At 39.7% G+C, this 23,348-nt stretch overlaps 1 protein-coding gene across 4 annotated transcripts in view; it reads right to left on the bottom strand.

Moving 5' to 3' along the window:
- The window catches only part of DMGDH (dimethylglycine dehydrogenase), a 70,824-nt gene that overhangs the window by 16,452 nt on the left and 31,024 nt on the right, over window positions 1-23,348 (bottom strand). For all 4 annotated transcript variants that reach the window (XM_050795665.1, XM_050795662.1, XM_050795664.1 and 1 more), the window contains exons 8-14: window positions 19,226-19,395; window positions 18,665-18,818; window positions 16,805-16,970; window positions 15,872-16,002; window positions 14,406-14,623; window positions 12,415-12,572; window positions 9,959-10,018 (exon numbers count right to left, since the gene is read on the bottom strand). In XM_050795665.1, the coding sequence (XP_050651622.1) occupies window positions 9,959-10,018; window positions 12,415-12,572; window positions 14,406-14,623; window positions 15,872-16,002; window positions 16,805-16,970; window positions 18,665-18,818; window positions 19,226-19,395 (1,057 nt within the window). The remainder of the gene's footprint in view (window positions 1-9,958; window positions 10,019-12,414; window positions 12,573-14,405; window positions 14,624-15,871; window positions 16,003-16,804; window positions 16,971-18,664; window positions 18,819-19,225; window positions 19,396-23,348) is intronic.

Below are 23,348 nucleotides of genomic sequence, written 5' to 3'. Positions count from 1 at the left end.
TAGAGTGAAGAACAATTGCCCATTTGGTATTTTAAGTATAGCACTTAAGCCTAAATGCAAAGTAAATAATAATTAAAGGAAATTTTAAAAGCATGAAGAAATGAGGCCTCAATAGGGACCCAAGATCTTCCTTACTGAGATCTTAAAAAAAGAAAAAGGATTTCATGTATAGTTCCTTTTCTCTAAATGACTTATTTAGATTCAATTCAATAAGATGGAAAGGAACTAACACTTAGTGAGGTACCAAATGTTCTTTATCTCATCTAATACTTATGACAAACTTATGGAGTGAACATTTTCTTCATTTTACAGATGAGAAAACTGAAATGCTCATAGATTAAGCAATGCATCTAGTCCAAATCAGTAAATGGCAGAATCACAATTCAAATCCTTCAATAAATATTTACGGAGCCCTCACTAGTGATCAGACACAGGGGTGAGGCTAAGGATTCTTGGCCTCTGTCCTCACAGCATCCACAGTCTACCTGAGGAGGTGGCCAGGAATATAAGGCATGGTGAGTACCAGGGCAGAGGAAAGTGCAGAGTGCTATAGAAGACGGATTGGCAACACTTACCTGCCTCAATGACCACCTATATCTGAAGGGTCCTAAGCCATACTTCCAGAGCCAAGCTCTCCAAACCCACATGCTCAGATGCCTTCTGGGACTCTCTGCTTGGCTACCCCAGAGTCCTCCAACCCAAGTCCTCCCAACTTTCCACCCACACGCCTCCACCTGTGTTTCCTAGTTAACCAACAGTTCATTAACATCCTCCTCTCCACCCCTTCACATGTAGTCCGTCATGTGGTATCCACCCTTCCTTCTCAATAGCACTCATTGCTCTTTCTTCTCCATCCTATGACCACTGCTTTAGTTGAAACCTTTGCCTTCTGTCTACTGGATTTATTTGATAATTAGGAGAATGGTCTCCCAGTCACCAGACAAACTCACTTTTGATCTGTTTCCCATCACCAGAGTATCACTCCTTACTCAAAATTCTTGGGTCACTCCCCAGGTTCCCCAGGATACACTCCAAATTTCTTAGCTTGGCACGTGAGGCCCTTCATGATGGCCCAGGACTTTTCAAGCATCATCTTTTGACACTACTTTCAACAACAAAATATTTACTGGGCATCTGCTATGTGCCAGCCCTGAGCTAGGTGTTGGGGATAAAAATAATAAAGAAAACATATGTTGTATTGCCAGCACCTGTACTCAGGAAGCTTACATTCTGTTCAAAAGAAAAACACGAAAAATAAACAAAATAATGGCAAGCTCTAAGTGCTGTAAGGAGAATATAGCTGCAAAATTTTAAAAAATTATCCAGTAAAATCCAATGATGTTTTAAAAGTTGATATATCATTACCAAGTGGGTTTTATCCTAAAAATGAAAGGTTGGCATAATGTTAGAAAATTAATAAATGTAATAAATTATATAACAAAGTAAAACAAACAAAATGATTATCTCAGTAGATGCAGAAAATCATTTGCTAAAATCCAATATCTATTCCTGATCTTTTTAAAAAATGTTAAGAGTTAACACTAGGAATAGAAGCAAATGTCTTCAACTTGGTAAAGAACTTCCAGGCAAGAACATAAGGCAAGCCCATCCTGGCCAACATGGTGAAACCCCGTCTCTACTAAAAAAATACAAAAAAAAAAAAAAATTAGCTGGGCATGGTGGTGCACACTTGTAGTCCCAGCTACTTGGGAGGCTGAGGCAGGAGAATCACTTGAACCCGGGAGGCGGAGGTTGCAGTGAGCCGAGATCATGCCACTGCACTCCAGCCTGGAGACAGTGCAAGACTCTATCTCAAAAAAAAAAAAAAAAAAAAAAAAAAAAAAAAAAAAAAAAAGAAAAGAAAAGAAAAAGAAAAGAATATAAGGAAAGAAAAAGAAATAAAAGATATCCAAATTAGAAAAGACAAAGAAAAGCTTTATTTTTATACAGCATGATTATCCATGTAGAAAATCCGACGGAATCTACAAAAATGCTACTAGAACCACTAAGCAGATTGAGCAAAGTTCCAAAATATAAGATCAACGTATAAGACCAATTGTATTTCTATATTTTGGCAATAAACAACTGAAAATTGAAATTAAAAATACCATCTACAATAGTATCAAAACATGAAATACTTAAGGATAAATATGTTAAAAGATGTGTAAGACCTGTATACTGAAAGCTATAAAACATTCCTAAGATAAATAAAAGATGACTTGAATAAATGTAGAGATAGACCTTGTTCATGAATTGGAATACTTGAATTGACCCATAGATAAAACGCAATTCCAATAAAGTCTAGCAGGTTTTTTGGTACACATTGACAAGCCAATTCTAAAATTAATGAAATTCAAAGGACCTAGAATAGCAAAACAGCTTAAAAAAAAAGAGAACAAAGTTGCAGGGCTATCACAACCTTATTTGAGCAACAGTAATCAAGACAGTGTAGTACTGGCCTTTGGAAAGATAAATAGATATGCAGAATACAACAGAGTCTAGAAATAGACCTACAAACATATGGACAACTGACAAATATATAAAGGCAATGAAATTCAGAATATATAGTCTTTTCAACAAATGGTGCTGAAAGCAATTGGTCATCCAAGTACAAATAAATAAAACTTCAGTCCATACCTCATACCAGATACAAGATCAACTAAAAATGGTTCATAGACCTAAATGTAAAAAGTAAAATAATAAAACTCCTAGAAGAAAACATAGCAGAAAATCTTTATGACTTTGGATTAGGTGAAGATTTCCTAGATATGAACCAAAAGCATGATTCAAAAAAACAATTGATAAGAACTTTTAAAATTCAAAAATTAAAAATGGCTCTTTGAAAGACACCATCAGACAAATGAAAAGTCAAGATATCTGGAAAAAATTTGCAAAGCATGTATCTGCCAAAGAATATAGAAAGCACTTTATAAACTCAATTAAAAAAAATCCTAGGTAAGAGATTTAACCAGACATTTCACAAAAAAAGATATAGAAATGGCAGATAGGCACATCAAAAAATGTCCAACATCATTTGTCATTAAGGAAATAAATTAAAACCATCATGAGACATCACTACATATCTCTTAGAACAGCTAAAGTTAAAAAGACTGACCATGGAAAGTATTTGACAAGAATATAGAGGAGCTGGAGCTCACATACTGCTGGTAGGATTGTAAAATATAAAATGGCACACAGCTTGGCAAAACAGTTTCTTACAAAGTTACCATACACTTGCCATTTTATTCAGTCATTTCACTACTAGGTATTTACCCAAGGAAAAAGAAAGCCTATGTTGATACAAATACTTGTACACCAGCGTTCATGGTGCCAGCTGACTTTTGATCAACTCAGGTTTGAATTGCATGGGTCCACTTATATGTGCATTTTTTTCAACCAAGCAGATCAAAAATACAGTATTTACAGGATGCAAAACCCAACTTTTTCTATAGGCAGGTTCCACAGACAAACTGCAGAGCTTGAAGAAAATTTTGGTACCCTTGGGCAGTCATAGAACCAATCCCCCAGGTACACCAAGAGACTACTGGAGTTTTATTTGTAATAGCCCTAAACTGGAAACATCCCAAATATTTATCAACGAGTGAGTATATAAACAAATTGTAGTATATCCATACAATGGAATACTACTTCCTATAAAAGGGAATGAATTATTATTATTATTATTATTATTATTGAGGCAGAGCTTTGCTCAGTTGCCCTGGCTGGAGTGCAGTGGCACAAACATGACTCACTGCAGCCTTGATCTCCCAGGCTCAAGCAGTCCTCCTTCCTCAGCCTCTCAAGTAGCTAGGACTACTGGCATGCGTCACCATGCCCAGCTAATTTTCTGTGGAGACAGAAGTCTCACTATGTTGCCCAGGCTGGTTTCAAACCTGGGTCGAGGTGATCCTTCCACCACCTCCACCTCCCAAAGTGCTGGGATTACAGATATGAGATGCTACTTGGAATGATCGATTAATAAACATAACAACACGAATGACTCTCAAGTTATGCCGAGGGAAAGACTTCACACACAAAAAAGCATATACTCTATGATTCCAGTTTTATAGATTGTGCATTTATTCTAAAAATTGCAAAATAATCTATAGTCTCAGACATAAATTGTTGCCTGGGGGGTAGGTGAGGCTGTGGGGAGGGTGATGGGTAGGGATCACAAAGGGGCATGAACACCCTGGGGATGAGGGATAGGTTTACTATCTTCACTGCGGTGATGATTTCACTGCTGTATCATGTATTAAAACTTATCAAATTGCTTACTTTAAATATGTCAATTTATTGCATGTTCAAATACACTGTTAAAATAATAAGAAAACTAAAAGCAATCTTAAAAATTACTTCAATTCATTCCTAGACCTGGGCTTCCATGGATATCCCAATTTGAAAGCAGTCAGCTAAACATCACATTTCAGCTTTTAGGGTAGAAACAAAGTACTGTTTCATAACAGAAATGGGATATATATGAAAATAATGATTCAATGGCTTTAGTTTAATGTATCCTGACAGGTGTTTCAGGAATGATCAGCTACACTTCCACTAGGTTTTACTTCTTTCCTTGTCCTTTCCTTCTCTTCCTCTCCCCTCCTTTCTCCTCTCCTTCGCCTTCTCACTCAGCAGTCAAAATGGGTAAGAGAACAAGGATAGCTTAATTCAGATGACACAATTATGTGGCTCATAAAGATAACATGACACCAATGTCTTCAACCACTGTGCTAGGAGGCATTCCATAGGATTTTAGACTTGCAAAAGTAGCCTTCTTTTACAGATTAAAAATCTTAGGCATTAAAATCAAGTTAAATGGCTTTCCTGGGCCACACAGCTAGAATTTGGTGACTTAAAAAAAAAAATTCACTTACTACCCAGTTCTAAAAGCAAAAACAAAGATGTGGGGCAGAATAAGAACCTGTAGCCTAGCCGGAATAGGCTCTAGATCTATCAATTTACTTCCATTCCACCACAGTTCTATAGGACTATCCTCTGACCAATCCACCTGTTTTTCTACTTTCCTATGTACTGTCAAGACTGTAGTTGATATGAAGTTAAAAGAACTAAAACAGTGGTTCTCAATATTCAGTGCATTAAAAAAAAAATCACCTGTGGAGCTTTAAAAAGGAATCATGGACCCTACACCTAGAGTAAATCTAATTGATTTGGGGTAGGTCCGTGTTCTTAAATAAACTGCATTGAAACTACTTGGAGGGCTTATTAGAATAGATTGTTGGGCCAGGTGCGATGACTCACACCTGTAATCCTAGCACTTTGGGAGGCTGAGGCAGGTGGATCACCTGAGATCAGGAGTGCAAACCAGCCTGGCCAACATGGTGAAACCCCGTCTCTACTAAAAATACAAAACTTAACTGGGCATGGTGGCGGGCGCCTGTAATACCAGCTACTGGAGAGGCTGAGGCAAGAGAATTGCTTGAACCTGGGAGGTGAAGGTTGTAGTGAGCCAAAACTGCACCACTGCACTCCAGCCTGGGCGATAGGGCGAGACTCCCTCTCAATAAAAAATAGATAGATAGATAGATAGATAGATAGATAGATAGATAGATAGATAGATAGATAGATAGATAGATAGATAGATAGATAGATGGATAGATAGATAGATGGATAGATAGATAGATAGATAGATAGATGGATAGATAGATAGATAGATAGATAGTTGGGCTCCACCCTGGCAGTTTCTGATTTTGGGGGTCTGGGATGGTACCCAACAATTTGAATTTTCTAGCAGGTCCCCAGGTGACAGTGATGCTGCTGGTCTGTGGACCACACCTTGAGAACTACTTGGTTAGTTTTTAGTTCTTTTAGTTCAGGTAATTTTTAGTTCTTCAGGATAATATGTTCAGCCAGTTGAAAATCTTTGGTTGAAAACAGTAATTCTCCATCTCTGGAGAATCACCTGGGAATTAAAAACAACAACTGATGCCTGAGTCCCTACAAGGGATTCCTTTTCAGTTCATCTTGGGTGTAGCCTAGGCCTTGGGATTTTAAACAGCAATATATTATTTAAAAGAATCAAACCCCAGATGATTCTAATGTCCAGTCAGGGCTAAGTATCACTGAAAATTTTCTGCCTCCTCAATATATTACCATTTACCTCAAATTTCCCAAAGAGAATTGGATACTTTGACCACTATATTAACAATTTCTTTCTAACTTGTTGTCTATTAACAATGGTTTCATTCCACTTTGATTTTTTCTTTGTTTTTTTTTTAACACTGATGTTTTAATAATAGCTAATATTTACTGAATACCTGGGGTGTAGAAGGCTTGGTGCTGAGTGTTTTACCTCTTTACCAGGTGTTTCGGGTTGTTTTGTTTTTGGTTACTGAACAGTTATGCTTGAAATCTTTCCTCAGAAAGAGACCCTGCATTTTCTAGAATCAACATTGTCTTACAACTTATGGTTAATAGAGATCACATTTTATTCTGTTTCTACTGGTTAGAAGCTCTAGACAGGGTGAGAGGGGAAGGAGAGAGAAAAAGGGAAAGAGAGGGAGAAGGAGAGAAAGAGAGAGGGAGAAACATATTATAGAAAACAAGTTCTTCTGACCTGCTTCAACACTTTACGCTTAATACTTGAGTCTCTGTGAATCTTCATGGAAGTTCTTCAGAAATAGACAAAAATTCAGTATTTCCACAAGGAAAATTCCAGGAATACCTATGACTCTATCCAAAGGCAGCTGATTTTCCTTTTGCTCTTGATTAATGCATTTCCTCCATTTCCAGCTAAAAAAAAGGCCACTGATTTCCCCCCCAAAAGTTACTTCCTTTGAAACATACCAAAAATACCATTGAGAACAATGATATGAGTTGTTTCAGGTGAAGAGTTTTTAGTTAAGAAGATTTTAAAAGTACAGATTCAATTACTTTTACCGCAGCTTTGGTCAAGGCTTCCTGGCAGGGCTCTATGGAGCACTTCCCACAAGGTGGCAGTGTTGTACGTGGCTGGAGAGCCCTCTGCTTGTGGAAGGGTTATCTTCACGGCTAAGAACATATCCCTACAGCTTTAGTTCCTGAAATACCATTTGTTTCCAGCTTCATGAGATCTGAGAGCTATCAGGAGTATATCTTTAACATTTAGACCTATGGTTTAGCAAAGTGTCTAATCAGCAGTACTTAATAAATGTCTTCTAGATGAATGGATGAATGAATGACACATGTGTATCAACTTCACATAAACCAACACCAGCGGAAGGAGGCTGGGACAACTCCAAGAGGGAAGGAAGCAAGGGCCACTGCACTGTCTCCCTTTGTGATGAAAGAGTTCTTCAGTACTCCATTTTTCTTCCCTGCTTTCTTGCAGGTTTTGACAAGAACACAATTCACCCTAATAAGGCCTGATGGCCCATCTGCTCACCCAGCCATTTTCCTTCTTAAAATGGGCAAAGCAGCTATTCTGATCCTATCATAAAACACAAAATTAGTTACAGCAAAAACATGTGGGGGAAGTGTCCACTAATAAAAGGTAGTCCATACAAATAATATATGTTGCCAGAGAGAGAAATTCCTGGGCAGTCTTTCAAGTCTGATAAGCCCACTGTGGAAAACGACCTTGTGGGGGGAAAGTGGTGGGTGGGAAAGCTCCACGATGAGGTCAGAGGGTGGCGTTCGACCTGAGCTAAAGCAATGGCCTCCCCCAGGTCACTTTCCCTCTCTGTGCTTCAGTTTCCCCACTTCAGATGGGGGAGGGGAGTACCAGCTGATCCCCTGGGACCGATCTAGCTCTGACATAGTCTGCTTCTACCTTTTCTTCACATCATGGCTTAAACGATCATTGTGTAAATGCCTAAGAGTAAACCAGAGAATTCTGTATGTTTGCTTTGAAGGGAAAAGTAGCTGATTTCAAACAATTGTAAAATGCCAAGGTTTTTGCTGTGTTTGTTTTGGTATCAAATATAAATATCTCTCTGTATTAGCTATTGCTTCTGTTCTCCTATAGCATCGATTTTCTGAAGCAATATAGGCTTACAGTATTTAAAATGTTATATGAAGCCAGTTTGGGTAACATTTTGGTTTTTAGGCACAGGACTTGAATGGTCAAGCTACAAAGCTTAGTTTGTAATTTTAATAAGTTTTCCAGGAATCTGTTTCATAATATAGACTGCTACGAAAACCACCAAAGTCGATCTAATCTATTCACCTTTTTTGGAGATTAGCAAGCATCATTATGAGTAGGTTAATACCAACTAGCCACTTGAATTGACATAACTGAAAAAGACTGGCTCAGTTGGGGGCCAGGTCCTTGGGATACAAGGACCTTTACCCTATAAAATCATTAGGAATTAACTTTGTGACACTTGAATGGGAAACAACAATTCAGAAATTATAAAAACATGCCAGAAATCAAAACTAGTATCTGTCAAACTAACTTCATTCTGAGATGAGTTTTGGTTATTTGGCCATATAACTTAACTAACAAATACGCAATCCACCCCTGCTAATAATCGTAAAAGATTTTTGAAAATCCCATTTCAATACCAGGGGATTATTTATGCCTTATCCCTAAACAATAATATCTGAACACTGAAGCAAAAGAATCAGTTATCTATCTATCTATTGGTGACCAACAACAGAAATTTAGCATTTTCAAGAGTCGGGCCATTTTTAACCTTATTTGAAATAGCTAAAGTACGGCTTCTGCTATCAGAGGGAGCAATCTGCTGCTAGGGTCTGCCCAAATTCCAAGCACCTGCTTTCTCTGGTCTGGAGGCAGATGGTACATCATAAAAATAAAAGCCATGGAGAGAACGTACCGAAAGATATTCCCTTTAAAACCCTTTAGGAGGCTCTTTTTCCTAAAATCTCATACTATAAATACACGTTTTATGTTAATATTATAGCTGAGAATTTGGGAACTGACGCAGGGTCATGAAAAAGGTTTCCTTGGCCTGATTGAGTCATATACTTGTATTCACGTATTTCCACAGGATGGGAAATCAGTCTTTAGCTTATAACCACCTAGGGCAGGACGTTTTATTTTTGGAGTTCTAACAAATGTCCTAAACAGTAGCCGCTGCTGCCCTTGCTTTTCAATACTACCACTCACCACAGCTCTATTAAGTTCTTTTATTACCATTCTTAGGCACTGCTCAATGGAGTAACCTCATTTATATTTTTAAGACTTGTACATATGAGGTTGGCTTTAATAAATTGGCCTCGTGATATGCTTTTCCACCGTAATTATTTAGAGTAATGCTTCTCAAACCTTAGATGCATGAGAATCCCCTGCAGGGGCTGTTAAAACAGATTTGTTGGCCTGACTCCCAGAGATTCTGATTTAGTAGTTCTAGGGTGGGACCTGAGAATTAGCATTTCTAACAAGCTCCCAGTGAGGCTGATGCTGTTAGTCTGAAGGCTACATTTTAAGAACCACTGATGTAGGAGTTCCCTTTGGAGTGTCTTATCAGTTATGATTCTTTGAGCTTGTATTAGTTTCTTGTTTATATTCAGATGTTGCAGTTACACACAAAGATGCTTGACAAGCAGACGGACAGATCTGCTGAAGCCAGGCTGCTCCACGCTGTGAGTATCCAGAAGGATCAATGAATGCAGTATGTTTTATCAGCTAATGTGCAATTTCCCAAGTCACAGGAGTTACTGTAAAATACACAACATGGCGCACTTCCAACATGAATGTCTACTAGAATCTGACAGGTAATCATCTTATCCTTACTAATTTTTCTCTTAGAATTTAGATTTAGCCCTTAAAGATGCTGGACTCTGCTATCTTAAATCTGCAAGCACACTCCAATAGTTTGAACTAAGCAAATGTTGACAAAAGAGTAATATGACACAATTGAGCAATGCTAGTATTTATGTTCACCTTGTTTCTCCTATAACCCATACTTGGTTAAAGTTTAAAGCATGGCTCTGTCACAAAGTAGCATTGTAATGTTAAGATTTACTTCAAGTACCTTTTGGAATGTAAACATACCTTATTTAACTTCACAAAATATTCCAGTCCAGCTTCCAAAGGATTTGTATCACAGTTCATCTGAAAAGGAAACACACATTTTAAATCTTAGATGAGTGCAAATCATTTCCGTAACATCACTTTCATATTTGTTTTTAGGAGAAAGAACACTTTTTGATTTTTCAACACAGATTCTAAAGAAAGGCAAACTATAGACTGGTTTTGAAAATAATTTTTTAATCCAAAATTCAATGTAGCCTTTCAGCAAAACTGGTCATTTGAATATAACAAATATAGAAACTAAAATTCACTGTTTCCACAGCTCTCTCATTTTAATAAACATCTGAGGGAATGCACGCGATGTTCCTTCTAGAAACAAGATTTTCACATGTTTTCATGCAATAATTTTACATAACTACGTTTTGAAAAGTTATTAAGCAATTTACTTATCTTACAATTAACCAAGAATCAGGGTAAGGCGGAGGGAAAGCAGATGGTAGGAAGGTGGCTGATAGAGTTCAGGAGAGGAGAAAGGAAAAAGCAGAGTTTGAATTTCTATCTCTTCAAATGTGGCCAAGTCACTGTGATAGCTACCAAGTCAGGGCTAACGGCAGTATTTGGTAATAGACCTGAAGTTAATGGTTTTGTTTCTTTCTTTGTTTTGTTGTTCTCTTTGCAGTGAGAGAACTAGTCTAAACCCCCTAAAAGTAGTCAAACTTTTAAAGCAACACAGCACCTACATAAACTAAATGAAGGAATGCTTGTTTTACATGACATAAAACGTTGCCTCATATTTCTTAATCAATTTGAGCTATTCTAAAATTATTTTTATCTGTTCAAAATTTCAGAATTTCTTCAAAGAAAAATAAAAATAAAAATGAAGCACACAGGATTGCAGTACCAACACTAGAGGGCGCTGTGGCACTGCTGGGAAACTGGAGGGACTGGGGAAGAAAAGCTCTCCAGAGGAGGTCGCAGGGAGAGGAAATCTGAAAAAATAAAAGGCAGGAGGGTGGAGAAATGGCTGACTCTCAAAGGGCTGCTCCCGCTGCTTCATTACCCGGAGAGTGTGGGGACAGCTCTGTCCTCCGTTTCTGTCCTGCGCCTAGCCTCGCCTCAGTCCCCAGTTGTAGCTAGAGAATCCCAATGGGGACTTCTCACAGAGACCTTGCCCACTTGCTTCTGCGTACTCTAAATGCCCCCGGGGTCCCTGCCTGGGCTTTGAAACACACTCTCCCCTCCAATCAAATGCACTTTATTATGTGCTTGGCACTTCTAGACTCTCTCTACTATCTATGATAATTCTGTAGCATAAAAAAATCCATTTCTTAGAAAAGCAAACAGAAGTTCTGGAGGGTTAGGCCAGATAGCTGGTGCGTGGTGGAGGAAAAATTCAAACCCAAGAGTCCCCACTCTGAGTCCATCTTTTACCACTATCCCTTATCTTACCTTTCAGGCCTAAAACCTCAGTGTCTTCCAAAGAAACAACTAGTAAATCTGAAATAGTGAATGGGTCCAGAGATAGCCTGCCATATTAGAAATAAAGCAGGAGAACAGAGTTTAAATCACAGGTTGGCCACTTACTAGGTAATCTGGACCAAGTGGTTCTCTAAGTCTCAGTGTTATTATGTGTAAAATAGAGGTAATGGAGAGTTGAGAAGGAAAATGAAATCATGCATATGAAAATATGTAAATGGTTAAAGCACTACACAAATAGAAACTTTTTTTTTTTTTTTTGAGACGGAGTCTCACTCTGTCACCCAGACTGGAGTGCAGTGACGCAATCTCAGCTCACTGCAACTTCTGCCTCCTGGGGTCAAGCAATTCTCCTGCCTCAGCCTCCCGAGCAGCTAGGACCACAGGTGTGCACCACCACACCCGGCTAATTTTTGTGTTTTTAGTAGAGACGGGGTTTCACTGTATTGGCCAGGCTAGTCTTGAACTCCTGGCCTTGTGATCCTCTCACCTTGGCCTCCCAAAGTGCTGGGATTACAGGCGTGAGCCACCGCGCCCAGTCGTACAAATAGAAACTCTTAATAACCATTATTAATGGTGGAGGAAGGCTGGACCACCACATTCTGGACCATCACTCCTGCCCCTTGGAAAGGAGTGTTAATTCACCAAAAGGTACAAGATAAGAAGAAAATGAAGACGGGCAAAATGACAGAGGAGGAGAGACTTTGAAAAGTGTTACTCTAATGCCACGAGGCAGGCAGGCTCCCCACAGTCCAAGACAGATTGTCTAGGGCTCTCAGCCAGCTAGGATGAATTAAGGCAGAATAAACATGATGTCAGAATTCCACTGAAGTTTCACTTGAGAAATTAAGGAGAAAAACCTCTTTCCCTAATGAAATAAAGTTATCTAATGATACGTAATTTCTCTTACAGCCAAAACCAACGTTACTGCAGTTCAAACCAGTCCTTATACAAAAATGAGATAAACATAAAATATTAATAAAGATGCTAGCATTTCAAACCTCTGACCCCCAGGCTCTGAAGGCTTTCTCCAGGCGTAAGGCATTCATGGCATAGGTTCCAAAATTGTCGATTTCCTCCTCCTGGCCTGCATTCATGATAGCGTCATACAGCGCCACAGAATCTTCTCTTCTGTGGTAGAGCTCCCAACCCAGCTCACCTGAAATAAACCCACAGGTGCCGCAGCACAGCAAGAATAATGATCACTAGATCTAATGTGCATTAGCTAGAACACATAAAAGCAGGAGAAATTCCACTTAAGCAACATAGGCATTGTCAGTCTCTAAAAAGACCAGCTCACAAAAAGTTACAAGACCCCACTGCAAAGAAACCCACCATATCACAGATGCATTCGTGCTGATCCTGACCCCCATGTAGGTGGTGGTATGCAGGACACCTCTTGTCATGACACAGAAAGACTGTAATGCAGGAATTAATCTCCACCCTGGACCCCAGCTTTCTAATGAGGCTTGACTGTTTTCCAGGACAATGACGTTAGGTGAATAGTTAGCATGGCACAGTTTATCAAGGCAATGAGTTCAAGGTGTAAACCAACCCCTTGCCCAAAAATCATAAGCTTAAAAATATAGTCAATTAAGAATTATTCAAGTTATCCTCTTAGTGAGAAAGCCATACTCTCGGACTTCTCCCCCTCCCACTTTTTCCCTAGTCATTTCATTCACCAGTAGAGCTGTGGGCAAAAATCAAAAGAAATGAAATTTAACCCAAAAAAATCCTGCTTATTTTTCTTGTTCTTGTTTCATTTTTGTCTTATTTTGTTGTTGTTGTTGAGACAGGGTCTCACTATGTTGCCCAGGCTGGTCCTGAACTCCTGGGACAATCAATCAATCCTCCCACTATGGCCTCCCAAAGTGCTGGGATTACAGGTATGAGCCACTGCATCCAGCCCTGCTCATTTTTTATTCTAGAATTTGCCAAGATTGGGTGGAAGAAGGGCAGGGAAAAGGTATAGCAGCAGCCCAGGGAAGAGCCATGGTCTTCAATCTGTGTTCTCATTTCCCAAGGTGGAAGGCTCATGGTAAGGTGTTTTTATGGGATACCACAGAATAGGAGCAACATATAATTGAATGAATGCTTGGGCATGCAGTACTCCTGTGAGAGACAAGGAGTTCTAGAAAAACTTAGAAGGGAGCCCAGAGCACCACTGGGGAACTGAAGAGCATTCATTCATCTCTGTATCAAATACCTACCATGTGCAAGGTTAGGTGCTAGATGAAGACTTCTCAGTGAACTTACAGTCTGGAACGAAAGACGGATTGTTGGCAATGCTCTAGGAGAGGTACCTGATACCTTCAAAATGGTCTCTATGGGAGATTCTAGCTCCAGGAGACCATCTTGAGTGTTTGCAGATAGAGTTGGCTGGCTTGACTATTTCAGCCAATCCTCTTCCCACTTTTTTTTTTTTTGAGATGGAGTTTCACTCTTGTTGCCCAGGCTGGAGTGCAGTGGCGCCATCTTGGTTCATACAACCTCCACCTCCTGAGTTCAAGCAATTCTCCTGCCTCAGCCTCCAGAGTAGCTGGGATTACAGGCATGCGCCACCACGCCTGGCTAATTTTGTGTGTTTTTAGTAGAGACGGGGTTTCCCCATGTTGGTCAGGCTGGTCTTGAACTCCTGACTGCAGGTGATCCGCCCGCCTCAGCCTCCCAAAGTGCTGCAATTACAGGTGTGAGCCACAGCACCCAGCCCCCACTTTTTTATCTGTCCTTCCAGATGGTAGGCAGCTATGGGACTGGAGCAACAACTAGAAATCTGTGGAACCACTTTCAAGATGAGGAGTGAATAGACAGACTTGACATAAGAGCTGGGCAGAACAAAAACCTTCCTCCAAAGTCGCATGGACAAACGTGAGTGTGAGTGTGCACATGTGTACATGCCCACACATTTCTGGTGACATGACCTTTTAATTTTAAAATTTAAATTGACCTTTTAAATTTCAGAGACTTACTCCAGGTTATTTTCCAATCTTACCAGTATAAGATATCCTAATAGCAGTGACAGGAATGTTGGAAACCTTTAAGGACTTGGTTTGAAGAAACTTGAAAACGTCATCACTGAGATCTTCAGAGGTCAGTTTCTGAAGGACCTTTCTTGCCTGTGGCCCAGCAACTCCAAGGACTCCAAGCTCATCGGTTATGTTTTTAATTTCAACATCATATCCGCCTTTGACTGCTTCTTCTTCAATCCATCTGTGTTTCAGTCATGAACATGGTGTTAAATATTGCTTGAATAATGTACCTTGGTAACAAATTATTTCTCTGAAGACATGCTTTGTGTCTAGAGTTATCAGAAAGTCCCCAGAGTGTCATTTCATGAAATCACACTGATGTTTAAAGTTGAGGAAACTGAGCCCCTGAGATGTTAAGTTATTCTCTTTAAATCACCCACTTATAAATTTGGGGGGTAATTTTTCACAGTACAGAAGGATCTTTCAATTTAATGAGCTCTGCTGCACAATTCTTTTAAATAGTGACACAGCCCTTTTGCATTTAAACTAACGATTCAGCCTTCAAAAATTAATTTAAACCCAAATTTTCTCTAATACCTGTACACAGGAGTATACTCATGTTGCTAAGGGATAATCATGTGCCTGCCACAGGACACGTAATTGCTCTGACAATCACAAGGAAAAGAAGAAACTCTAGTTTCAATTTCTATGGCTTGATGAGTTATTGGGACCCAGCTATAGGGCTGGTTTCTAATTTATTGAGCAGTCCTTGAGCTGTCTAAGTATATCACAAAATGTTCATCTGGATTTACACAAAGCTAAACTATTAAGATGGCCCCAGTACTTCTTGGATTGGAGCATATAATTTGCATCACTTTACAACTAAGGCGAGAATCTGTCAGAGTAAGACATTTATTAAACAATAATATTCCAAATGTTTTCAGAATATTAGACTAAAGACTTTATAGTAGAATAAAGATTCATGTAAACGTTGGACTTGGCAGGTCAGCAACTTAGATCTAGCTGTGGGCCAGAAAGCACAAAGCATCACAAAGGACAAAGATAATTTAGGAAGGCAGCTTACAGAAGTGGACCGAATGTGGACATCAGAATCAAAAAGCTCGGGTGACTAAGTTCCCTTAATCCAAACCTCGGTTTCCTTATCTGACCATGGGAATCATATAAACCTTGCAATATATTAAGAGAATTTATTAAGGTAATGTCTAAAAAAGGTTCTGGCACATTGATGATGCCTAATAAATGGAATTAATATTATTAGAACCAGTAACCTATGGATGAATTACCTTTGGGAGGGGCAGAGGCCCTCACTTCTAATATTTTTGTATAAAAAACATAAAGTTTATTTGAAACCATTAGGTTTAAGAAGAAATAAAGTTGTACTTTCGAGTACTGGTAAAAAGAAAAACTCAATGTAAGATTGAGTCAATATATAATGTGTACAAAATTTTCTTACTAGGTGTGCACTTACCTAAGATCGTGAAGTTCTGATCCAGAGCCAGTAATTAAAAGAAACTCCCCAGGAGATTGGTGAGAAACAGTCAACTCAGCATACACTCGACCTTTGGGTGTTAACATGTGACTTATATTTGTAAAACCCACCTACATAAAAAAATTTTAAATTACCTTAGGATGAACTAAAAATCGCATACATCCTTTTAACACCTATTTAAATAACAACATGGGTGTTAAGAATGAAAACTATCTGACTCTTACCATTCGTATCAATTGTATGAATTATCTGTAAACCTAAACCCAACAGTAACTTGAAGTTCTCCATTTAAACAATCATTTAAAATTCTTTGTCATTTAAAAGTTATTCTTCATTTAATTGCAGAATTCAATTTTAAGTTACCATCAAAACAATTAAGCAAAGTCATAAGGTCCTTGGATGAGAATTCACTCAACAAAAATTTAAATTTGAAAATTAGCTTGTAGGCCAGGTGTGGTGGCTCATGCCTGTAATCCCAGCACTTTGGGAGGCTGAGGTGGGTGGATCACCTGAGGTCAGGAGTTCAAGACCAGCCTGGCCAACATATAGTGAAACCCTGTCTCTACTAAAAAAATACAAAAATTAACTGGGCCTGGTGGTGCATGCCTGTAGTCCCAGCTACTTGGGAAGCTGAGGCAGGAGAATCGCTTGAACCTGGGAGGAGGAGGTTACAGAGAGCCAAGATCACACCACTGCATTCCAGCCTGGGTGACAGAGCAAGACTCTGTCTCTCAAAAAGAAAGAAAATTAGCTTGTATACTTTTGGTCAGTTGAAGAGTTCTAGTGTTCTTCCAGAAATCATTAGGTGAACTAAAATAACATGTGGGTTTGGTCGGGGGGCGGGGGAAATGAGAGGATGAAGAATTAAATAGGTCAGAATCCTGGACCTTGTATCCCTACAAGGCTATTTACCTTTGGAATGACATTTGCAAAGAGATGGTCCAGTAGTCTAATGGAATCTTGGCCTTTGATATTAAACTTGCCAAACGGTGATAGGTCAGTTACCCCTACTCTTTGCATAACCTGTTTATACTCTGAGCCCACAGGCTCAAACCAGTTTGTGCGACGAAAACTTGGCCTGAAACACAACATTTAGTGTCATAAAACAACTGCCGTTCATTTTTCAAATTACAGAATAGGGTATTTTAATAAGCCCTACTCATCTAGAAAATCCTATGGGCAGCAGGGAGTGGGACTCTGGGAGGCGGGACCATGCAACCTGAAATTCTGTTCTGCAAATCATTCATGTATGTTGGAATCTAATCTTTTAAAGTTACTCATTTATCCCTTTGACCCATTTCACAGTGAGTAAAGTGCTGATTAACTGGAAAATAAGATACAATTCATGGGCTCTCAGATCTGGAAGAGAGTTTAGAAGTCAACCAGTCTGATGGTTTTCAATCCTAGATGCATATTAGAATCATCTGGAGAGCTTTTTAAAATGGGCCTAATTATATCAGTGTCTGGGTTGGGGGGCGGGGTGGAGCTATCTGGTTCAGTGCTTCTCAAACATTAATGGGAATACAAATCACTTGCACTTGTTAAAGTCCACATTCTGAAGCAGCAGGTATGGTGTGGGACCCCACAGTCTGCATTCTCCCAGGCTCCCAGGAGATGCCTATGCTGTTGGTCCACACCTGGGGTACACAAGGATCTGGTCCCAAATCTTCATTTTTCAGAGAAAAGGCACAAAATGATTTCCAAGGCCTTTGCATTAGTTAATGACAGAGCCAGACCTGGAACAAAGGTCTCTTGACTCATTACTAAAGTTCTTTTCTGCTTTACGAAGTGGACTTCTAATGTGGTGTTTTAACTTCAGAGCAGGATGCCGTGTCTGTAATATGAATTATCAGTAGTTTAATTATTAAATGGTAGAAGAAACTTAGGCCAGATCCAATCAGCAGTAAGTGAAGAGTAGAAGTGATATATTAGAGTCATTTAGGAAAAACCAAATCAGTATTTGGCCACTAGATAATCTAGATTGGCTGCCTGTAGAGCCCAAATTCATTCATCAACAATGGGTTCTCTGCTATACTTTGTACCAATTAGATCTAGTCTTAAAATAGCAAAACCTATTGTAAAAAGCAAAATGACGGCTCAAAAATAAGGATAACATAACTTCCAAATTTGCACCTTGTTTTCCCTTGGTCTGTGGATTCTCTTGAGGAAAAAATATATAATCGCTATTAATCCAAAGTACAACAATGGCAGGTAGCACTTTACCAGAACTCAGAGAATTGTTTTAGTGGCATACTTTATGTTTTCGCTTAACCTGGAATGCTATGCAAGTGATCTTTTCCCCTAATTTATCAACTGTGCATATAATTTGCATGGCTCAGTGCACACACTCTAGAATGCAGTTGCTTTGAGCAATTTCAGGATGAACAGAAAATCCCAAACCACATTTTGTGGTTATACACAATGTGATTCCATGAAGCATCCTAAAATACAGCAAACCTTTAGGAGCCAACTGAAGCCATGTGGGAATTTGGAGGGGGGTTGGAAGGTTCCTCTGAGCTTCTGGTAAATGCCAAGAGGCTTCGCCAAGGCCGGCTATAGGACGCGCAGGGCCACATAAGTCCTAGATGTGGGCCAGTGTCCTGTGGGCTAGACTAATGCCACCACTGCCAGAGAGTAATTTTTGTAGGACAAGGCTCAGTGCTCCTTGGAATAGGGTGGAGAAATGGAGTGTAAGGGGGAATCAGCACTTTTTGCTGTCCCATTATTTCATCCCTCAGTCAGAACCACAGGCAGGTAAAGTCCTTCTCCTACCTGTATTGAGTGTCCTGGCCCAGTTTGTAGAACCAGTGTGGCTGCTCCCAGCCAGCATGGAACCCCATGGAACACTTAGACTCCAGCCTTTGGTAGAGCCCACTGACTCGTTGAGTGGGTCTCCCAGCAAACCGTTCTTCTTTAGGGTAACCAACTGAAAAAGGAAAATTGGTACTATAAATCACATATAGCCAAAACAAGATACTTTGATGGGATTCCAAGTATGGAAATACAGTACTTAAAATCCAGATGCATAAACATACATACATACATACATATATACATACATATGAATGATTTATGCAGAAAACAGAGCTGTCATTTATATGACTCATCAAAGAGTAAAGTAAAAATATATTTAAAATTTAAAACTAGCGAGGCATTCCACATGTTAAATATATACATCCATATACATTCCTTGTTATGTTTTAGGGGCACAATGCATTTTGGAGTCCCTAACTACCGCCATCCCAGTGAATAGAATAAAGACCATCTAAAGTCAGAGATGCTACAATTCAATTCTGTCAACACTTTGTAGACAACAGTACATTTGTACCTTACCAATATTGTTGAATCCATATGATTCTCTTGCTTTGGCCTCAGTGTACTGGGTGGTTGTCCATTTGCCATAGCGATTTGGATCCAATTCTATCAGATCAAAAGGAGGTTCTCCATGCAGGATCCAGTCACTGAGATATTTCCCTACCCCACCAGCGTGGATTATGCCATATCTTTCAAATACAGGGATAGAAAACCCATTACTAACACATGTAGTTTTCAAATGAAACATGCTCAAAATATTTTACAGGGCTTCAAAGTTGGACTGTTCTGCACTAATCAGAACACACAAGTAACATAATCTCTACAGAACAATTTTTTCCTTAAAAGTGACATGTTTAGGCATCCAAATTAAATGTGCCTGACTTGATAGCTAGTTTATTTACAGTTTCAAGAGATGTACACCTGCAAAATAGCTCCTTATTGGGCAGGGCACAGTAGCTCACACCTATAATCCCAGCACTTTGGAAGGATCGTTTGAGACTAGGAGTTTGAGACCAGCCTGGCCAACAAAGTGAGAACTCATCTCTACAAAAAAAATTTAAAAATTATCTGGGCATGGTGGCACAAGACTGTGGTTCCAGGTACACGGGTGGCTGAGGCAGGAGGATAACTTGAGCCTAGGAGGTAGATGCTGCAGTGAGCCATGTTCACACCACTGCACTCCAGCCTGGGTAATGAAGTGAGACCCTCTCTCAAAAAACAAAACAAAACAAAAAAACCACCAACAACAAACAAAATAGCTCTTTATGGGGAAAAGGCTCGATGATCCTTGACTAGTAACTAATAAGAATTTTGCTTTAGGAAAACTAAGGGTTGAAGCCAGGATGCAAACGGGCACGTGTCTGGTATCCTAACAGCCCTCCTGAGGTATGATTATCCTGACTGGTAGGAAACACGGTGGGAGAAACGTGTGTACTGTGGTGTCCCATCCATCTCTTCTCAGACTCAAGTTAGTTCTGACCTCCTTAGACAATGATCTCTGTGCAAGGAACTTGAGCCATTGTCTTAGAAACATTCAAGCAAAGAGGCCCTCACCTGAGGACTTGTGGAAAGAGGTAGAAAGGAACACTGTCTCTTGTATTTTGCAACTAATAGGCCACTTGATGGGGAAGATGGGCTTGTTTTCTATTTTCCTAAGATGATACTTTAAAATCAAGAGCATGATGTAGAAAATAAAGGGGTTTTGACATCAGAAAAGGGATCGGTTTTACATTGGCCATGTATAGTTCTACCCACTCACTCTTGTTTAATGAAGGCCTCTACCGTGGGTTCATCTGTGGTTTAAGTCAGGAGCTTTCAAGGAACTGAATGAGCAGAGAGTCAAGGGGAGAGAACCAAGAAAAGGGGATACACAAGGAGACATCAAGACACAGAAATGCTAGTATCCCAAACAACAACAACTTAGCCAGAACCACAGCTTCTAAGAGCATGGGAGGAACTTTAGCAAACATTGAAAATGTTAACTTTTCCCACAACAAGACACCTGTTTTGCTTTCATAAAAATGAGTGCCTACATTTTATAGAAGACTTTCTCAAAGAGAATAAAAAAAACAGCAATTTACATTCCTTTGGGCAGTTTAACAGACATGAGGCATCCAAATTATCCACAAACAACCTCTCTAAATTTTAAGAAAGCAAGAAAAATTAATAAATATATGCTTAAAATGTTTATTAAAGTTAGCACATTCACTTAACCAGGCTCAATGCCCATATAGAACAGGTACCATTTTTGAGAGCTATATTGTTGACAAGACTTGAAGGCTTATGAAGTTCTACGAACACTGAGTGCCTCCCATTTACCAGGCAGAGTTTCCATCTAACACGTAGAAGCTGATTTACGCTTTAGCAAGTCTGTTTTAAGGAGAAAGATAAGCCCCCCACACAGAGGCTAAATAAAGTAACACAGCAGTAAAGAGTAGATGCAGGATACAAATTCACTTATCTGACCCTGGAGCGCATGCTCCTTGTTATTGGACTTTTCTGTCTTCAGTGGTTCTCAATCTTTGTTGAGCCAGGACACACACTCAGAAACAGCACTGTCTGTATTTTCGCAGACTCCCAGGGCAGAGCCAGGGGTGCTTTGATTTTCTATGGCCTGGCTGCTATACCATCATGTTCTTTCCCTTTCAACCATGCACATGAGCAAACAAATGGGCAGAGTGCTGTTATTTGGGTGGGAGTAGGGTGGAGGGGAATCCTGAATCAAATCTAATTTATTTCTAAAAAGTAAATATTTTACAAACAAGTTATCCAACCATTAACAAGCTTTACGTAAAATTCCATACAATTGAGTACTATGAACTACACATGGCCAATGTAAAACCGATCCCTTTTCTGATGTCAAAACCCCTTTATTTTCCACATCATGTTCTTGATTTTAAAGTATCATCTTAGGAAGATAGAAAATATCTCTGGAGAATCCCTGGCTCAGTAGCTAAAAGTATAAAAGCATGGGGAAAAGATCTGGGTATGATTCTTATTCTGCCACTGTTAGCTTGGTGACCTTGGGCAAGTTATGTAACCACCCTGCGCTTCATTCTTCCGTGCACACTTTCTTTATGGTGCTGGCGGAGAATTAATTGCCAAGGCATTTAAAAGCACTTAGTACACTGCAAGGCACATAGTGGGCAAAGAATACATGGTGGCTATTGGGCCCTTGTATGACCAGTTGAAAGGATTTTAATAAGGAAGTAAGGTGTGAAGTGAAAGTAGAAGGGAACTTAAAGAGGAGAGGACAGTTAGGTTCTTCTTCTGTCTCTAGCATTAATCTGCAGAATTCCAGATTCTTCTCCATGGCCCTAGGCTGCTATGCTTTTTGAGTGTTTGTATCTGCTTTTTATAACTCTGTTAAATGACTGGATGTTGCATCTTATAGCACTCTCCCCTCTTTAACTTTGCTGTTTATAATCTGTTCTAACCCAAGAAAATCAGATTCAATTAAATACAATTCATAAGACATTTTTTGGGCACTGTGTTAGTCACCTAGAAGCAGAAAAACTTGTTGGAATTGTGAGTAAACAAATGTCCAAAGTAAAATAGCTCTGGCTGAGGATATTCTGTGAGTAAGGTAAATGGGCACTGGCACATATGTAAGCAGTTTGCAAACACCTACTTCCCTGAACTGGCTGTACCAAGAATTACAGATAATACTACAATAAAATACAGATTCCTGGGTCCCCTCTCCAGACCACTAAATCAGAATCTACAGGAGTAGTATCTGGAAATCTGTTTGTTTGCTTGTTTGTTTTGATTCAACACATCTTTCATGGCGCTATAGACTGAGTGTTTGTATCCTCCCATAATGCATCTGTTGAAGCCCTAATCCCCAGTGTAATGGTATTTAGAGATGGGGCCTTTGGGAAGTACTTAGGGTTAAATGAGGTCATGAGGGTGGGGCCCGCATGATAGGATTAGTGTCCTTCTATGAAGAGACACCAGAGAGCTTCCTCTCTCTCCACACACACACCCACCCACCAAGGAAAAGCCACATGAGCACATAGCCAGAAGGTGGCCATCTGCAAGCCAGGAAGAGAGCCCTCACCAGAACTCTGCCATGATAGCAGAGTCCCTGATCTCAGACCTCCAGCCTCCGGAACATGAGGTCCCAGACCTCCAGCCTCTGGAACTGTGAGAAAGTAAATTTCTGTTGTTTAAATCACCCAGTCTCTGGTACTTTGTTATGGCAGCCCAAGCAGACTAAGCCACATGGGTTCTAGTGACAAATAATAGGAATTTCACAGATGAGAGGTATAGGAGATAAAAAACATTCATGTGACTAACCACATGGTCAAGACTCTGCTTTTTAACATGTTCCTCAGATTATTCTGCTCCTCACCCAGGTATAGGAACCACTGGCCTCCAGAACCATGGAATGAGTGTACTGATATAAGCCAGGAGGGGCAGCTAATGGGGGTATTCCGTTATATTACATAAGAAATATCTTAGAAAGCTCAACTTTAGGTAAGGGGAAGGCTTTTTTTGTTTAGACCAAACCTGTCAAAGACAGGGAGGCACTTTGCCCACCCCCACTCCCACCTGTTATCTTCTCCACCCACCTCCCAGTATCCATGACCTGAGAAAATTAGCCAGAGCAATCGGGGGGGAGTCTGACATCAGTCACATG

The sequence above is a fragment of the Macaca thibetana genome, chromosome 6, assembly GCF_024542745.1.
Source record: "Macaca thibetana thibetana isolate TM-01 chromosome 6, ASM2454274v1, whole genome shotgun sequence".
Classification (NCBI taxonomy): Eukaryota; Metazoa; Chordata; class Mammalia; order Primates; family Cercopithecidae; genus Macaca; species Macaca thibetana.
Note: the sequence above shows the minus strand (reverse complement) of the source record. Positions and strands in the feature narration are given on the sequence as shown.